This window comes from Anabrus simplex, chromosome 4 (assembly GCF_040414725.1).
Source record: "Anabrus simplex isolate iqAnaSimp1 chromosome 4, ASM4041472v1, whole genome shotgun sequence".
Taxonomy (NCBI): domain Eukaryota; kingdom Metazoa; phylum Arthropoda; class Insecta; order Orthoptera; family Tettigoniidae; genus Anabrus; species Anabrus simplex.
The window spans coordinates 352,203,718-352,223,793 of NC_090268.1; the positions used below are offsets into that span (position 1 = coordinate 352,203,718).

The following is a 20,076-nucleotide window of genomic DNA, read 5'->3' on the forward strand; positions in this document are numbered from 1 at the left end:
AGTTCCTGTGCTGTTCGAATAGGAGGAGATTTTGATTTTAGGCGGCTGAATCTGACGTTAACCTCTTCATGGATAGGGAGATCAGGATTGGTTAATATCTTGTTGTATTCTCTAACCAAGTTATTCAATCTTCTAATTCTAGGAGGTTCTATGTGGCTGAGCACTGGCAACCAGAAAAGAGGAGTAGATTTTACTGTGCCACTTATAACACGCATTGTTTCATTCAGGACCGTGTCCACCTTTTTAGCATGAGAGCTGTTGATCCAAACTGAAGAACAGTACTCAGCTGTGGAAAGCACCAGCGCCATAGCTGAAGTACGCAAAGCAGATGCAGAAGCTCCCCATGTGGAGCCAGCAAGTTTGTGGATGATGTTGCGTGACCCTCATTTGGCTGCTAGGTTGGTTAGATCTTTCCTGTATGATAGCGTTCGGTCGAGAGCAACTCCAAGATATTTGGGGTTGGCATTGTGAGGGAGACGACTTCCATTAAGTGACACTTTCAAGGTGATATTCGCTTGCCGGTTATTTAAATGGAAGAAGTAGGTTTCCGTTTTATTAGGGTTTGGTTTCAAGCACCACGTTTTGAAGTATGTGCACAGAACAGCCAGGTCTGCATTTAAAGTTCTCTCTATCACATTAGCATCCACATGCTGACTAATTATTGCCAGATCGTCGGCATAAGCAAACTGACGAGAGTCGTGACAGGTATGTCTGCAATATACAGGTTAAACAGTAATGGAGAGAGAACAGATCCTTGAGGTAGTCCGTTGTTAAGTACCTTTATTTTGCTGTGATTTGTATGCATATGACCACCTGAATAATTCTATTTGAGAGCATATTGTTAATCAGATGCGACATTTGACTACACTTTGTCAGTTTAAAGAACTTATACACAATACCTTCTCTCCACACTGTATCATATGCAGCTGTTAGATCAATAAACACTGCTCCACTCTTTAATTGCTTTTCAAAACCTGTCTCAATGTGTGTTGTCAGAGCAAGCACCTGATCTTCACAACTACGTTAAGGTCTAAAACCAGCTTGTTCGATTGGAATGATTCTAAAAATTAGAGGACTTATTCTATTGTAGATAAGCCGTACCAAGAGCTTAAAGCAGACACTCATTAAGGCAATTGGTCTATAGCTTTCGACAGAATCCATACGTTTACCAGGTTTTAAGATAGCTAGTATCTTAGTTCGTTTAAACTCTGAAGGGAGTTGACTTGTTCGGAGTATGTTTGAGAAAAACAGCACTAGCCAGTTCCTTATATTTTTTCCACAGTGCTTCAAAAATTCTGGGTGTATACCATCAAAACCCAGGGATTTTCCATTTTTCAATTCATTTAGGGCAAGTAAAAGCTCTTGCTCAGTAAAAGGAGCAGAAATGTTGGAAGTAGTAGTGTACTGCTTTCTCAAATGAGACAATTCGCTTTTAATAAAAATTTTGTGTAATTTGCCTGGCTTGGATTTAGACAAACTGGCAATGCGACTGGCAATATGATTAGGAGAAACTTCTGGTTTCAGCTGGGGACTGTGAGGTATTCTTCCTAGCTTCTTTAGAAGGCTCCAAGCTTTTCTACTTGAGTGTCTGAAGTCCAGTGTATCCATGGTTTCCTTCCATCTGCTTCGTCTAGCTACATCTAGTTTATGAAGGAGCTCGTCAGCTACATCTTTTTCACCACTCCTCTGGAAATCTTTATAAAGTACTTCACAAGCCTCATCCCACCCTGGAATAAAGTCCTTTCTCACTCCACGGGGAATATGTCTTTTAGCACATGTTAGAATAGCTTTCACAAACCTAGAGTAGTTACTAACCTCAGGAGGAATCCATCGTATGGTACTGTCCAGATCAGCTGAATAGCTATCCCAACTAGCTTTACTAAAGTTCCCACGAGGGAGTGGAGAAGATCTTATAATAGGAATCTGCATTCCAATTTCCAGAAGGACAGGTCGATGTTGACTATGTGGAAAGTTCATGAGAACTTTACGAAACACAAGTAAGCTGGATCCCTGATGATCACATGAAGCAAAGCACAAGTCAGGATTGGTTTCCGAGTCCCATCTTCCTGACTTGAATGTAGGTTTGTCTTTTGGATTGAAAATGAGTTGCATGTTACAAAGCTCTGCCCACTCTATAAGTTTTTCTCCACACTGATCACTATATCTATAACCCCACAGAGTATGATGTCTATTGAAATCACCCACATAGATGGATGGGTGAGAGATTGTTTGAAGAACACTGTTAGGCCACTGAATTCCTGGAGGTTTATAAATATTTATGATCGATACATCATTAACTTTTGTAGTGATGTTGAAAATGCCTGCATCAGAATTAGCATAGACTAAATATGAGCAGGTGATGGAATTTCGAACAAAGGTTGCAGTTCCATAAGACTGATGATAAATAGCTCCAAGTAACTTGTATCCAGGAATGTTTCCTCTTGAACAAAGCTGAGGTTGATCAGAGGCATGAGTTTCCTGAATGCATATTACATCAACATTATTTTCCAATGCCAGTTTGGAAAGGTAGTCACTTTTAGATCTACTGATTCCTTCGATGTTGATTTGAAGGACTCTAAGAACAGTTCCCAAGGGCTTTGCAGACTGGCTCTGAAAAGAGCTAGTATCCTTTGTTTCATGCACCATTAGCCAGGAGATCACAAGTGATAGTCTGGCAACCAAAAGCCGACGTTCAGTTCAGTACTGGCAACACAGTTACCTGTACCTATCCAGGGGCACCGCAGGGAGGAATCAGCATCAGCTTTTAGGTTAAGATTTTTCCGGTCAATATGAAATACACATAACACGGTTACAATGGCAGTGCAGGTGTTTACAAATGTCACAATGTTATTTTCACCAATTAAAAGTACACTCGCACAGTTGAAGAAACATTCGTCAGTGCTCTATTCACGTACACAATATACAAGCAGAACAAGAAAATAAAAACTGTGGGATATTTAAGTTTGAAATGTCTTGTCATTGTGCCGGTTGAAGGTCCCTTTGCAGACAAAATAGAACATAAATTGCATTTCACTCTGTCCGGTTTTCTTCTAGTAAAAAAGTCCCGAACACGACTTCGATACGACATTATGCAAAGTCTGCCGTCTTTCGTAGGGTTTCATTACTTCCGTGCTGTTATGCTCTTTGCACTTCGAATTCCTTCCCTCTCAACTTCCATTTACCTTTAATATCTCAAAAAGTTCCCTCAACACTTTCTCGGGGATTGACGTTAAAACTTAATTTGGACTTTAAGGAAACTTTTAAGCCCAAGAAAAATATAGGCCATCGCTTTGGAATTAGAAATATAACTGGATGAAAACATTGTTGTACTTTCGTGCTGTTATCCTCTCTGCACTTCGAATTCCTTCCCTCTCAACTTCCATTTACTTTCTTTAATATCTCGAAAATTTCCCTCAACACTTTCTCGGGGACTGACGTTAAAAATTAATTTGGACTTTAAGGAAACTTTTAAGCCCAAGAAAAATATAGGTCATCGCTTTGAAATTAAAAATATAATTGGATGAAAGCACTGTTGTACTTTCGTGCTCTCTGTACTTCGAATTCCTTCCCTATCAACTTTCATTTACTTTCTTTAATATTTCAAAATTTTCCCACAACACTTTCTCGGGGATTGACATTAAAAATTAATTTGGACTTTAAGGAAACTTTTAAGCCCAAGAAAAATATAATCATCGCTTTGGAATTAAGAATATAACTGGATGAAAACGTTGTACTTTCGTGCTGTTATGCTCTCTGCACTTCGAATTCCTTCCCTCTCAACTTCCATTTACTTTCTTTAATATCTCGAAAATTTCCCTCAACACTTTCCCGGGGATTGACGTTAAAAATTAATTTGGACTTTAAGGAAACTTTCAAGCCCAAGAAAAATATAGGTCATTGCTTTGGAATTAAAGATAAAACTGGATGAAAAAATGTTTAGACTCCAGCACAGGGCAGCACACAGCCGGTATCGACAGTCAGACACAGCCAAGGCCAACTAATCTACCTAGTGCGGCCTTCACACAGCATGTTTGGTACAGGCATATTCCAGCTGACGCGGACCATGTCATGTTGCCTCTCGAAGTTCTCTTTACGACGCAGTTACAGTCCTGTGTCCCGTGTCCCGACACTCTGTACCGAAACGCTGTGCCTCAAGCTCCTAATGTTGCGGAACAACTGAATGTTCCGGTCTGCCCAACCCTACACCTTATCTCTGCAGGTCTAATGTTCTGGTGAAAAAGTACTGCAAGATCCTCCCAAAGAAGCATCTTCCTATTAATGCTGACATATCTGATGCTTATCTCACCAACAGGGAGAACTTTGATAAAGTGTTATAGTGGTCCTAAGATTGGAAGTTTTTTGCTACCCAGGAGTTACAAGACATGCCATCAGTCATCTTCTGAAGTTCCTGGATTTGACCTGCCTTGCGGAGTATGATCAAAACTAAATCGGATCAGCACCAACTCTGGAGTTTGTGTTGACTCTCTGTTTAAATGGAACAAGTTACCTTCTTGGAAGTGCGATATTCAAGACTGCCCTATAAAAACATATGGAGGAGACATCAAGGATTTCACTTCTGTGACTACTGCATCAGTAGACTAAACTGTGGACTTAGATTTTAGATTGTGGTCAACTTTTTTTTTTTTCCTTTCTGTTTTCTATAAAACCCAAATGTGAACCATAGAATTAATTTTAATGTCAGAAAAACATACAAACTATGGAAAATTTGTAGTAGTTGGCTTCTGTGCACATCTATTATCATTAAAAACTGAGTCTAACCACTGTTGCCTTAGTCTTCCTTCAGTTACTTACTTACTCTTACCCTCCATGGCTGCGTCCATTATTCTTGCAGATAACCTATCCTTCTCCATTTGCCTCATATGACCCCACCACCAAAGCTGATTTATCCTTATAGGTCATCATCATCATCATAATAATCATCAAGAGCTGGCAGTAGGTCCTCAGCTTCTGAGTCATCGCACTGTTCCACTTTCTTTTTCTTGTTTGTCTTGCTTAAAACATTTTTTAGTGATCAGTATTCCATCCAGAATATGAGGTGCGGAAATTCTTTGTTTGAAATTTTCCTGTAATGGTGCTGCCAGCATTTAATTATTTTCTGCCTAACATGCAATCAATGATATTAGACACATATTATGTGATGATCAACGTTTAGTATGGCATGGTGTCTTCTTTTCGTACACTATGTGATCAAAAGTATCCGGACACCCCCAAAAACATACGTTTTTCATCTTAGGTGCATTGTGCTGCCACCTACTGCCAGGTACTCCATATCAGCGACCTCAGCAGTCATTGAACATCGTGAGAGAGCAGAATGGGGCGCTCCGCAGAACTCACAGACTTCGAATGGTGGTCAGGTGATTGGGTGTCACCTGTGTCAGAAGTCTGTACGCGAGACTTCCACACTCCTAAACATCCCTAGGTCCACTGTTTCTGACGTGATAGTGAAGTGGAAACGTGAACGGACACGTACAGCATGAAAGCGTACAGGCCGACCTCGTCTGTTGACTGACAGAGACCGCCGACAGTTGAAGAGGGTCGTCAAGTGTAATAGGCAGGCATCTATCCAGACCATCACAGAGGAATTCCAAACTGCATCAGGATCCACTCCAAGTACTATGATAGTTTGGCGGGAGGTGGTCGAGCGGCTGCCCATAAGCCACACATCACGCAGGTCAATGCCAAAGGACGCCTTGCTTGGTGTAAGGAGCGTAAACATTGGACGATTGAACAGTGGAAAAATGTTGTGTGGAGTGACGAATCACGGTACACAATGTGGCAATCTGATGGCAGGGTGTGGGTATGGCGAATGCCTGGTGAACGTTATCTGCCAGCGTGTGTAGTGCCAACAGTAAAATTCGGAGGTGGTGGTGTTATGGCGTGGTCGTGCTTTTCATGGAGGGGGCTTGCACCCTTTGATTTTTTGAGTGGCACTATCACATCACAGGCCTACATTGATGTTTTAAGCACATTCTTGCTTCCCACTGTTGAAGAGCATTTCGGGGATGGCGACTGCATCTTTCAACACGATCGAGCACCTGTTCATAATGCACGGCCTGTGGCGGAGTGGTTACAAGACAATAACATCCCTGTAATGGACTGGCCTGCACAGAGTCCCGACCTGAATCCTATAGAACACCTTTGGGATGTTTTGGAATGCCGACTTTGTGCCAGGCCTCTCCGACCGATATCGCTACCTCTCCTCAGTGCAGCGCTCTGTGAAGAATAGGCTGCCATTTCCCAAGCAACCTTCCAGCACCTGATTGAACGTAAGTTGCTACAATCTAGGCTATCAATAATTGTATTCACGCTGAGAAAAATGGTAGTTTAGGGGAAGGTCTAAAATTTAATTCTCAAATATTGTTATTGGTAGTCCTATCTTGATGAAAATCGGTACGCAAAGTCAGGAAATAAGTCGCTATAGTCTAGGCTGTAAATTATTTTATTCACGCTGAGTGAAATGGTAGTTTAGGGGAAGGCCTAAAATGTAATTCTCAAATATTTCTTATTAGAGGTGTAATCGGTGAATGCTACATAACTAAGTTTATAATATAGTATTAGATTTCCTATTATTCATGCCTTATACATTGTTACCGTACTGGCTATGATCACAAACTTATTCATGAATTTGGATTTTTGTTACCAAGTCCATATCAGCGCCGAGTAACGAGAAAATGGGTAAACAATATATTTAATGAAAATCGCTACGTAAGTCGTAGAATAAGAAACTACAGTTTACGGTATAAAATATTGTACAAATCACAGAGTCGAAAGAAAACTAAATGTGAAGGCCTACAATATAGAAAGCTCCTAACATTGATCAACAATAACATTTCATTGACCATTGTTTGTCGTGATGTGCTTTGTGTCTTCTGTAGATAGGACTACTGGTGCATACAGAGTATTTTTTATTTGATTTACGTCGCAACCGACATAGATAGGTTTTATGGCGACGATGGGATAGGAAAGGGCTAGGAGTGCCTTAGGCCTTAATTAAGGTACAGCCCCAGCATTTGATTGGTATGAAAGTGGGAAACCACGGAATACCATCTTCAGCGCTGCCGACAATGGGGTTCGAATCCACTATCTCTCGGATGCAAGCTCACAGCTGTGCACTGCTAACCACACGGTCAACTCGCCCAGTCGTACAGAGTGTAACAGCCTGCCTGAATATTGATGGGAAGTAGCTGGGGAGTTAGACAACTTTCTTCTTTGGCATCCCATTCCCCTGGTTTATAAATTTTCTGATACTACTGGTACGTAACACACTGGATCATCATAGCATTCGGGCTGTTCAATCCCTACTCTGAGGCACCGATTGGAATGAACAGTGTGCATATTTAGCGGAATAATGGCAGATGAGTGTTCATGGAAATCTGCGGCCTGGTCATCTCAGCTCTGGAACTTTGGACTATTAGACTGGCACCGCAATCTAACCGCGGCACTGTTCGTTAAAAGTGATAAAACATGCGGCTTTCCATTTGATCGAGTATTTTATATGATAGCATTGATTTTAATCGCTACATTCATAATACGTTTTTGTAATGACTTATGTTGATTTCAGTTAGGAAAACCACAAAGTCAGTCTTTCTGAGAATCCCGTAGCGAAGCACGGGTACATCAGCTAGTAGTGTATATGGTCTTCTGCATTATATCTGTTCATAGCAACATTTGATCATCAGTATAATGTTGGCCATACTTTGTGGTGCCCAAAGTACATTTTGTGGAAGTTTGGATGGAGTTCTGCAAAAAATGGTCCACATGTAGTGTTATCCAATAAGATACTGAGAAATAGGATATTTTGCAAGTGCTTTAACTTTGCACTGACTCAGTTATGTCTAGGGAAGGGCTAGGACTGGGAAGGAAGCAGCAGTGGTTCTACTTAAGGTATAGCTCCAGAATTTGCCTGGTGTGAAAATGATGTAATCACACAAAATCATTTTCTGGGCTGCCAACGGCAGGGTTCAAACTCACCATCTCCCAAATGCAAGCTCATGCCCATGTGATTGATCCACATTGTTAACGTCCACATTTAAAGAAATATGAAACTGTCCACGATTATTGTTTGTGATTGTGTAGATTCCACAATTTGATCCTTTCTGGACCAGTTGCATTACTTCTCTGTCTCTTGCATTTTAAAGTATTTGTATCAATGAATGACAAGTATTTTGTGCTGAATGTCAAGTACTCAGACAGTATGCATTGTTGATGAAGGTAATATCTAATCAATTCACTAAAATGAACTCGATCTAGCTTTTATGGTTAGGCCTACCACTGGTTTAAGCGACAATGTTGCTTTCTCATTTCTCGATGAATGTGTTGCTGATAGATGAAGCTGGCACCCATCTTTGTTACGTATACCATATTTGTTTTTCCATGCCATTATTAACTATTCTGAATTCTTCCAACATGGCCATTTAGGTCACCACAGAAAAACAAAAATTCTTTATGTGGTATCAGGGCAATGAGGTTCTGAATTAGATCCAAAACTGTTCCTTCTCATCCTTCTCATCACACCTAGTTTGTGGGCATAGGCTGAGAAAACTTGTACTTGGAGGTTCATCGTGTTGGTCTTAACAGATATAAGCTGATCTCAACGATGCTGTATGTCTGCAAAACTCTATACGAATAACAATGGCCATTTTTTTGCTGTATGTGATTCCTACGTAGATGAACTTGAAGCCATCAATTACTGCATTTACTTGCGTATTAGATTCCCTTTTTTTCACATTTACAGCCAAAAAAAGTAGGGAGGGTTACAATATGCGATAACCTCAAATTTTGTGCAATGAACACATGACTTCTAGGCTATAAAGATCTATAAACTGTACATGTTAACATTCAACACTATTCTTTAAGAAACTTATGAATGTATTCTGAGTTTTACTGGCTATTTTTGTTGGAAGGCAGTATTTCTAAATTTTAAAAGAATAAATGGTGAACACATTACTTTTAGACCTACATATAAAGTAAATATAGTCAGTTTTAGTTACTCTTATATTATGTCACTCGTTTCATCTCATTAACTCCTCCGATGAGACTGACGTCAGGAAGGGCATACTGTCGTAAAAATTCGCTACTAAGGTTCATCTCGCTTCATACTCGACCCTGTACAGAAAAGGGATAAGTGTATCATATTATGCAATATGAATACAAAAGAATGTAATGGCAGTCATTTGTGTCTGTCAGTTAAGCAGTAGGCCTACCACACAGTAAACCTGATCATTGCTTTCATATGAATTATTGTATTGTGCTGCCAACTTCACTGCTACTGGCGTGTCGTCATTCCAAATGACGCCATCTTCATGGCAATCGCGAGTATTCGAGATCCCGTCTTTTTGCAACTTGAAAAATAACTTTGTTCCAGACTATAGAGTCCAAACAGTGAGAATCTATTCGCAAATGGTTTCTGGAGATGGTCTATCTTATTCCCAGTTGGTGTATGTGTGGCAGAAGCCACCCCTTTTGAATAAAGCCTTACTGTAAAAAGCATGTCAATCCACCAGCCGATAACCAGCATACGTTACGAGTTGTACTTCCGAATGCAATACATAGTGAACGGAAGCAGTCTTTGGATAACTGCGGCTATTGAAAGCCAGAATCACATTAGGATTTACCTGAACAGCTGTAATTGAGATAAGAGAGACCACATTGTTTAGGTTAGGTATGCTACTACCGGGCGAGTTGGCCGTGCGCGTAGAGGCGCGCGGCTGTGAGCTTGCATCCGGGAGATAGTAGGTTCGAATCCCACTATCGGCAGCCCTGAAGATGGTTTTCCGTGGTTTCCCATTTTCACACCAGGCAAATGCTGGGGCTGTACCTTAATTAAGGCCACGGCCGCTTCCTTCCAACTCCTAGGCCTTTCCTATCCCATCGTCGCCATAAGACCTATCTGTGTCGGTGCGACGTAAAGCCCCTAGCAAAAAAAAGGTATGCTACTAAGTGCCCGGATAGTATCGAAGTTCCACGACGGAAAGAATAAAAATAACTAACAAGAAAGCTTGTGGCATTTATGGATATCTACAGGTGTAGCGGTAATGTGTTTTAATTATCATAATGTTTAATTTTGCACGTTCGTTGCCTCCATATTTTTTTTATTAACGCACAGTATGTTCTGTTTGACGTCTCCGAAAATCGTGAAAGTAGTTAGTGGGGACGTAAAATCAATACCATTGTATATATAAACACAGACATTCGTTTAGCCCCCTAAGGAGCATATGGAACCATAAAATAGCACTGGTATTCTTCTTCTTGTTCTTTCTTATCTTCCCAAAACTTCCTCATCCTTTCACTATGGGCCTGCCGTCTTTCTTGTATCCATGAGTTTGTGAGTTTCAAGCTTTTCTCAGATGGATTCTTGGGTGCAAATTTATGGGTGTTGATCTTTTGTCTGTATGTATTCCTTGTGGTTGCCATTGGATCAACGTCGACCTCTGCGAGGTCCTTTTGTGTATCCACTAACCAGCGAACTTTGGTTTGTTGGTTTCCATTGATAATAAGACATATTTTCTTAGTCAGCTGTGAGCCATCCATTTGTGCTAAATGTCCATAAAATTTCATACGCCATTTCCGTGCGACTGACGTGAATCGCTCGGTTAATGCATAGAGTTCTTCCGAGGTTCTTTTGGTCCATATACCCTCTTGAAACTTGGGCCCGAATATCTTCCTCAGTATCTGTCGTTCAATTTTCTCAATGTCTTTGATGTTAGTAGTGAGTAATGATGTCTCAGTTGCGTAGTGTGCCTCAGGGAGGACAACAGTGTGGTAGTGTTGGAGTTTGGCTTTTGTGGATATTGATTTCTTATTGTAGAAGTTCCAGGTGATTAGGGATATTTTATGTAGTTTTTCTGCGCACATTTCGTTGGCTGCTTTTACATTGCTTGAATTACCAATAATTTCACCCAAGTACTGGAATTGTTTGACTTGTAAAATGCTGCCATATTTGGTCACTAGTGATGTTAGGTGCATGCACTTGGAGTCTATGTATTGCGTTTTTCATAGGAGATGTGGAGACCAGTTTCGATTGCAATCTCAAGAAGCTTCTCGATGACGTGCCTGGCTTCTTTGGGAGTCCGGGTAATTATTGCTAGATCGCCAGCAAAGGCAAGGCATCCGTTTACTTTCCGTTCCCATGTTTATTCCAGGTACTTCTTTCTCCCATGTTTTAATGTCCTTATCCAGTACTAGGTTGAACAAAAGTGGGGACAATCCACCACCTTGTCTAATGCCTGTTTTTATTTCAAAGGGTGCAGAGATTTCACCCATGAACTTCAGCTTAGAGGTTGTATCTGTTAAGGTTTGTTGCATTGACGTGATTGTTTTGTTATCAACACCATATTCTCGAAGGACACTGAACAGGGTACCACTGTCTATCGAGTCGTACGTTTTTTAAAAATCTACGAAAGTGACCTCTGTACGGTTTGACTGGTGGTGTTGGAGTATCATCTTAAGGTTCCAGATCTGTTCTACGCACGATCGATGTGGATGGAAGCCCGCCTGGTATTCGCCGATCTTTATCTTCTGTCTGCTGTTCCAATCTGGTAAACAGAACACGTGAAAGAATTTTGTATGCTATTGGCAGAAGAGAATACCTTGGTAGTTGTTTGGATCCATCTTGTCACCTTTCTTATGCAGTGGATGGATCAGGGCAGTTTCCCAATCTACAGGTATGACTCCACTTTCCCACATGTTCGCAATTATGACTTGTAATTGGTCAATCATTTGATCCCCCCAATCTTCAGCATCTCGGTGATTACACCATCTTCTCGTGGTGCTTTATTGTTTTTGAGATGTAATATGACGCTCCTTATCTCCTCATGAGCCGGTGGAAGTGAATCTGGGTTTGGAGTGGGTATGTGGAATTGGAGCTTCTGAGTAGGTGGTTCACAGTTGTGTAACTTTTTGAAGTGTTGTTTCAGGATGTCACAGTTAGCCTTTGTGTTGGTCTTGAGAATTCCGTCAGGGTGCCAAAAACAAAGAGTGAGTGGCTTGTAGCTGGTCAACTCTTCGCGAAAGGTTTTATAGAAATTTCTTGTGTTATTCCGTTTGAAGTCATTATCGACCTCCTCTAATCTTTTGTTATGGTATGCACGTTTAATTCGTCTGAGTCTTTTGGACATTTGCTTCAGAGTTTCTGAAAAGATCTATCAATTCTCTGGTGTTTGATGACTCTGCCAATTCTTCCAGGCTCACATACGTGTTTCCAGTGCTCTGTCACAATCCGAAGTTCACCATGTTTCCGTCAAACTTCAGTTGGCCAAGTTTCCTAGATGATTCTTGGATAGTCTCAAGAAGTGCATCCTATGTTTTTGCATTTGCCCACAATGACTGTGCGAACTCATGTGCATGTTCTTGCAGATAATCTGGGTCAATGCGTGGGATTGTAGATTTTTGGTTTTTCCTTCGATTGGGTCTGAAACGGATTTTGATTTGTGAGAGGTGGTGATCTGACTCTACATAACCGTTGCATTCCCTGACGTTCATAGTTTCTGGAGAAAACTTTCCGGTAATTGCTACATGGTCAATCTGGTATTCACCTAGGTGATTGGCGATTTCCATGTGTCATTTTTCATGGAGGTTTCTTAAAGTGTGTGGACATCAGCTGGAGGTTTGCCATTCCACATACATTGATTAAACGGTGTCCATTTGCGTTAGTCTTCACGTATGCTGAGAAACATCCAGTGATATGCCTGTGTTCCCTTTCTCTGCCAATTTGGGCATTAAAATCTCCAAGGAGGATTTTTACATGATGCTGAGGGATTTTGGTAAGTGCCCGTTTGAGTTGTGACCAAATTTTCTCAACCTTGTTTTTGTCAGGTTCACTGTTGACTGGAGCATGTGCATTAATTAGTGTATAAGCCTTATTGGCGTACTTAACTGTGAGCAAGGAGAGGCGTTCTGAAAGTGATGTGAAGTCTACCGCACAGTTCTGGATACTGTTGTGTATTAGGAATCCAGTTCCCAACACATATAGGTTGCTATTTGGCACTTTTGTTGCTGGCTTCCCCTTGCAGAAGCGGTAACCACCGGAGTCAAAATGATCAGTCGCGAAATCGTGTTTCTTGTATTGCAAATATGAGGATACGAAATCTGTCACAAGTATCCGTGACTGTCTTGAGTTTCCCCATTTTGGTCAGCGTCTGTGCGTTTCGTGTACCAATGAATTTGTTTTCCTTCGGTTTTAAGAGTTTTGGGAAGCTCCGACTCTTCCCAGCATGATGTCCTGGTCCCCCAGAATCCGAATGATCAGGTTTACCTTTGCTGTTGTCAGCTCGGGCCTAAGATGTTGCTTTGTTGCTGTTGTTTCCATCATGCTACATTCACGGTTGATTTTAGCTGGGGGGCATGTGCCCAGGGCGAGTGAATCACTGATGTCTGATTCACTCTCACCGTAGGGGTTGTTAATCCGTACGGGTAGCTGGTGTTCTGCTGTAGCCGCTGAGGTCTTCACTCTTACCTTGTGCCTGGGTCTTCCATATTTATGACCCCTGGAGAGAGGGTAATAGAACCGAGGTTGTAAGCCCCGGAGCTGAATAATAGGCCGCTCCTCTGGAGTACAGACGCCTTTTGCAGCCGCTTCACGGAAGAACAGATGCTGCTCTCCTGAGATGGTTCCTCCGCGCAATCCACAGTTGGGACATTGATGTCCTTATCCGTTTTCATAACCGTTGACTATCTTCACCTCTCAACCGTCATGCCCTTTATTGCCTCAAGATGTTTTCTGGCTGTAATTTTACGGCTTTAAGCCAACCCTCCTCCTTTCTCCGGGTTTGGGGTCGGCAACAGCAACTACTGAGCTACTCAATCCACCCAGTAGGTACTGCAGGCGAAAAATCAATACTATTATTTAGGTAAGTTGGTGAGTAAAACAATCATTATGATTGGATTGTTTTTATCAAGTTTTAAACCTACTTCTCTCCAAAGATTATGTAGGCTATATTGGCCCGAGTTATGAGATATTAAACGATCACTTTGTTAATGATCTCGCCTGTTATATTAATAGCAACATCCATGAATCTTTCTTAACTGAAGTAAATTTGTTTCCTCATCCCATGTACCATTATTACAGCTTTCCTGCCATTCTTAAATCTCTGGCAATATGGTACCGGCAATCAAACTTAGGCCCCCGAGAATGGCACCTAACTATGCTAACCATTACACTGGCAGACATTCTAAACAACAACAAAAAAGACATATTGCATGATTGATGCATGCTTTAATTGCATAGGTCGGACACGAAACTATTCCCCTATTTGTATGACGTCATCAGAGCTGCATTAGGCCTATGTTACGGAGGCGACATTTCTGAACTACGAAACACAGATGTGCCGCATGACTTTGACGTGTGTTTTCATTGCATGGGTTGTATGGACGAAACTATTCACTAATTTGTGTAATGTCATCGGAGCTGCAGTAAAGCTTGTACCCGGTTCGAAGTAGAATCGTCGTTCTTCTCTGATGAATTACGTTGGGGGGTCTTGTATGCAAGATTTTTTCATTTTCTTTGTCCCAAAAAGCCAGGATTGTGCGGGGGGGGGGGTCTAATACATGAGTAAGTACGGCATATCTTGGAATTTTTGGCCCTTCCACCATGACTCCTGCATGTAATATCCATTTTGCACTGTTTGAGCATTTCAGCCAGTTTACAACTGCATCCAGTAAGTGTGCCAATACCCAATGTGGCAATACATAACGGTCTTGTTTTTGTTTCAGCTACCTTTGCTCTTGAATTGGCAACCCTAACCCATTTACCATGCCAGTTATGCAAGGATAATGTGTGTCGCCTCCAGGGTACACCCTAGCATTATCCAACAAAATAACACTGTGATCCACAGTTGCGACTAACATAAACAACTGACTTGTCACTCGAGTCTGATGTTGGGTATTTTATACCTACAGTACTACCAGGCTACTATTAGGCACCCTCCAACCTGGAGAAAGATATCATTTGCACCCGCCTTTAACCTAGGGACCATCATCCCACCTTAGAAGGGCTTCTCCAACTGAAGCTACTGACCCCGGCCCCCACATTAAAGAGTCAAGTTATTTAATGCCACCTGATGCTCTGTGTTGAGTTGTCGACATATGGTCTAATCCCTAACCATAGTAAGAGGTATACTACACCGCAAATCAAACTCAGATGTAATGTGTCATTATGTTCTTTCTAATGTATGTTCCTATGCTTCTGTAGATAATTTAATATGATAAACAGAAACTTTAAAGGGGATTTTTTCCTACACAATGCATTAGCGTTTAGAGTATTAAAAAATAGTGACTGTAAGGAAAATCTTTGGTAGAACTTCACTGCAGGGCCCTCAGAAAACACAGCATCAGCACACTATAGACTCCCATGACTCAACGCTCCTTTGTTGCTAGTGGGTTAGTTCCTTACTCATGATACCAACTGGAAGATAGGAAACTTAAAAGGGTCCACCTTTTCAATACAATAAATGTTATAGTTTATTTATTGTATTGAAAAGGTGGACCCTTTTAAGTTTGCTATCTTCCATTCTCAGTTCAATACGGACAAAAATGAAATTCTTAGATTTAAAGACATGATACCAACTATCGAGGATATGCTGTGTGTTTGTTGTTCTGCTTTTTTACAAGGAAGGTGTGTAGGTATATTAAGGTTTTAATTTATATTCCCTGCTTAGGATTGTTTGTTCTGCTGTAGTTCATAATAAGATGTCCTAAGGTAACATCTATTTGTGTTGAATTCTGGGAGTGATGATATATTTCATAAATTTCACCCAATGGCGGTGGCTGTTGATACTTAAGTATAATGCACAGTGTTATCACGTAGGCCCTAAATATATTTGCAATGAACAGATCTCCCTCCTGCAAATAAAACTAAGTAAGATTTAAGTTATATTTTACCTTCTGAAACAATGTACAGGTAATTTATGCTGAGGGCACAATAGCAAAGCTTTACCAGATCTTATCCAAATGAGTCACTGGCATGGGTCATTATAATCAAATTGCCATTATTGCATACATAGTTTATAAATAAATGTAATGTTAACTTACCTGTAGCTATTTCTGTGATACTTTTCATTTCAATATCTTTCTGTCCATCTTCAATTCCCAAAATAGTTTTGAGTCTTTCCAGTTCTTTCTTTCCATACCTTTCTCTTTTCACAGCTCTCATTTTCCGTCTCCATTTACTTCTTAAACTCTTTGCCATGATGAATGTTCAGCCTGAAAAAGAAAAGGACAAGTAATTTTTGGTCTTTCACGGACACTTTCTCTTTACAGCCTTTAAAAATAGTGCTGTTAGTGAAACTATAAAGGGTTAAATATGTATAGAATATTTTCTCTTTTTCTTTAATTATAATTTGCTTTACGCCGCACCTACACAGATGTCCTAAGGTGACGATGGGATAGGAAAGGGCTAGGAGTGAGAGAAAGTGGCCATAGCCTTAATTAAGGTACAGCCCCAGCACTTGCCCAGTGTGAAACTGGCAAAGCACAGTAAACCATCTTCAGGATTGCCGACAAGTGTGGTTCAAACCCACAAACTCTCTAATGCAAGCTAACAGCTGTAAGACTCTAACCACATGGCCAAATCACTCGGTGACAGAATGAAACTTATTAGTAAGAGAATTAAGGAGTATCATTTTAAAACAAGTTTTCTCCATTTTTTAAGAACTATTTTTGATACATTACATGCATGTAGACTTTAAATTGCAGTGCTGACATTACAAAACATGTTTTCTCCTATCCTATTATAACATGAGAAATGAGGTGATTGTTCAAATTATGAGTATTGGTATGCCATGAAGCTGGCCAGATCAAACTGTAATTATTGCAGAGCATGCTGCTGGGAACATGGGATTCTGTGGTTGTTCTGTGGTTGTTACACGAGTCAGGCAGTGCCAGATGTTGCACTGTTTGTTTGCTAATGAAAAGATGTTATTCTATACCAGGGCCTCTCAGGGTGCATGAGCCCGGTGCATGCACTGTGCACGGTGCAAAAGACGACTTTGCTTGGTTGATCAGAGTGCAGAACCCCACTCCTCAATTTGGAGCAATAGCACTGTCTATCTCTTTCCCCGCGCCTGCTGTCTCGCTCGCTTCCCCTGTCTCCCTCTTCCTCACTTGCTCCGTAGTGCTCCAAATCCGAGCCGAGCTGAGCCGAGTAACCCAGAGACGAAGTGCTGGTCCGAGCCGAGCAGGACCGATGCACTGTGCACAGGAACTCTGCGCCGCTGTCTGCACGCGTGAGATTTTGGGTGTTTGAGAGGCCCCGTTCTATACTGTGAAAGTAGGTTAACAAAAGAGCAAATGATAGATAGAAACTGGAAACGGGCAACTTAAGCCTGAGTTTTATTTACTGTTCTTACAATTGCTAATAGAGCAGTAAATATTAATAATTATGGTAATATACAGACATCCTCTACTTTTGGAGGGGAGTTTACTAGCACTTTTTCATACTGCAATGCATTTGATTATTACGTTAGTGTGCTACGCAGGAAACAGGGACAAACTTTAATTAACTCTTTCATTTTTTTCTCTTTTCAGGTATGCTGACAAAGATCCTAATTTAGTCGCATTTAAAATCCCATGCTCACATAAAGAAGGGTGCTTCCATTGTGGGTTCAAATCCCATTGTCGGCAGCCCTGGAGGTAGTTTTCTGTGGTTTCCCGTTTCCACACCAGACACATGCTGGGGCTGTACCTTAATTAAGGCTAGAGTTGCTTCCTTCGCCGCCCCCTCCCCCCCCCCCAACCCAAGCCCTTTCCTATCCCATCGTCGCCTCTTCTTCTTCTTCTTCTTCTTCTTCTTCTTTTCCTGCCGCTTTTTCCCACACATGTGGGGTCGCGGGTGCGAACTGCGTCGCACATGTGGATTTGGCCCTGTTTTTACGGACGGATGCCCTTCCTGACGCCAACCCTCTATGGAGGGATGTAAGCACTATTGCGTGTTTCTGTGGTGGTTGGTAGTGTAGTGTGTTGTCTGAATATGATGAGGAGAGTGTTGGGACGGACATATACACCCAGTCCCCGAGCCAGAAGAATTAATCATAAGCAATTAAAATCCCCGACCCGGCCGGGAATCGAACCCGGGACCCTCTGAACCGAAGGCCAGTACGCTGACCATTCAGCCAACGAGTCGGACTCCTATCCCATCGTCACCATAAGACCTATATGTGTCAGTGTGACGAAAGGCAAATTGTAAGAAGCAGCAGCTTCCATTGTGGCAGCATAACAACAAATCAAACTCTGCAGACTTAGGAACACGTTTCTAAGAGATCGTGAGAAGGAGCAAGACCAGGTTTTGGGAAGTTAGTACATATGATGATCTTCAGAACACCTAAAAGAAAGTATGAGAGAGAACCAAAGTGGCCAAACCAAAAACAAGTTACTCATCAGGTAATCAATAATAGTAACAATAACAATGATGATTATCATCATCATCATCATCGTTGCCCATCTCCAGTTACCCGGGTGTGTATGAGCCTCCTCCATCTTTGTCTGTCTATGAACCACTGTTCTCTCGTAATCTCCCAATCTTGTCCTCTTTCCTCGACATCTTTCTTCACCAGATCAGTCCATTTTCCTCTGGGTCTGCCCACTGGCGTTTTTCCTTTTACTTCTCTTTCCTCTTCTCTTCTTGCAGTCCTGCTTGCACTCATCTGTGATGATTATGATAATGCTTATTATTCTCTTTCTAGGTGCAAACAGAGAAAGGAGAAACTCCTGTCTGCAAAATTTATTTTTCCAAACTCTTTGGTGTAAGTTGATCTACACTTTCAACAATTGCTACTACTGTCCTGAAGGATCAGGTCTTTGAAGAACAAATAGGAGAGTGAAAAACTAGTTATTTTCACGAAAAAGGAAGGCTGTAAGGGAATTTATCTCTCGTCTCACTGCACGGGAGAGCCTTTATTCATGGAAAAATATCAAAGGTTGTACCTTCCATCAGATTTAAGTATCGGTAAATTATTAAAAATATATAATGCCTCAGTATTAGAGAAGTGTGTCCGTTGAAGCAATCGCAACATACCAATGGACAATTGGTTCACTGCTGTTCCCTTGGCAACTGACCTATTGAAACCACCATATAATTTGACAATAATAGGCACTATTCATAAGAATAAACGAGAAATTCCACGTGTGTAACTGAACTATATGGCAAGAAAAGTAGGCACATCTATATTTTGTTTTGACCAAGAGAAAACACTTCCGTCATACAAAACCAAGCCGAACAATGTGGTCTTAGTTTTCTTGACCACTCATGAAAGAGGAGAGATCAGTCCAACACCGAAGAGGCTGATTATGACTGAGGATTATAACGACACAAAAGGTAGTGTGAACATGTTAGATCAGATGAACAATTAAATGAATTGTAGTAGAAAGAAGATGGCTACTTTGTGTCTTCTTTGGTACGTTGAATATTATTCTAGTGAACTTTTATGTGATCTATGTTCACAATAAGTTCAACAATAAAGAAAGCCTTTGACTAGGATGCAATTTGCTAAAGAGCTGCAGTATGAAGCTATGGGTGACACATCGCTTTGGAACGCACAACCTGCTGCGCATGCTGCGCTCGTCTATGACATAAATACTTCATGTAAATATGCCTACAGCTGAAACAGAAGGTCCTGAATCAAGAAAACACAAGATATGTGCCTTTTGCCCAGGCAAGAAATGGAGGATGACAAAAGTCTATTGTTGTCATTGTTCCAGAGCTGTATGTGGAGAACATAAAGCAAGAAGCTATTTGGAATGCAACAATGGACAATGAATGTGGTCGGAATGTTTGTGTATGCTGACAAGACTCTATCAAAGATATGTACCATGTAAAATACATAAATATGTAGCAATAAGTCATTTTTATATAGCAATAAATTTGTTGGCAAAATGACTACGCATTAGCTTTAATGTTTCTTTTATACCACGTTAGCTTTCTAGAGTTAAAGGCTGGTAATTACTTCCACCAAATAAAGACTTCAGGTTTTACACTTCAGGTACTGTATGACGCTGAACGAAAATGAATCCGGCAACTGATCCAGGATATAGAAGACAATCAATATGATGTTAGTGACAACATTT

At 41.1% G+C, this 20,076-nt stretch overlaps 1 protein-coding gene across 1 annotated transcript in view; it reads right to left on the minus strand.

The window, feature by feature from the left end:
• The window catches only part of LOC136872720 (protein LLP homolog), a 46,366-nt gene that overhangs the window by 20,641 nt on the left and 5,649 nt on the right, over positions 1-20,076 (minus strand). The window contains exon 2 of the mRNA XM_067146547.2: positions 16,048-16,218. Within this exon, the coding sequence (XP_067002648.1) occupies positions 16,048-16,204 (157 nt within the window). The 5' untranslated portion in view covers positions 16,205-16,218. The remainder of the gene's footprint in view (positions 1-16,047; positions 16,219-20,076) is intronic.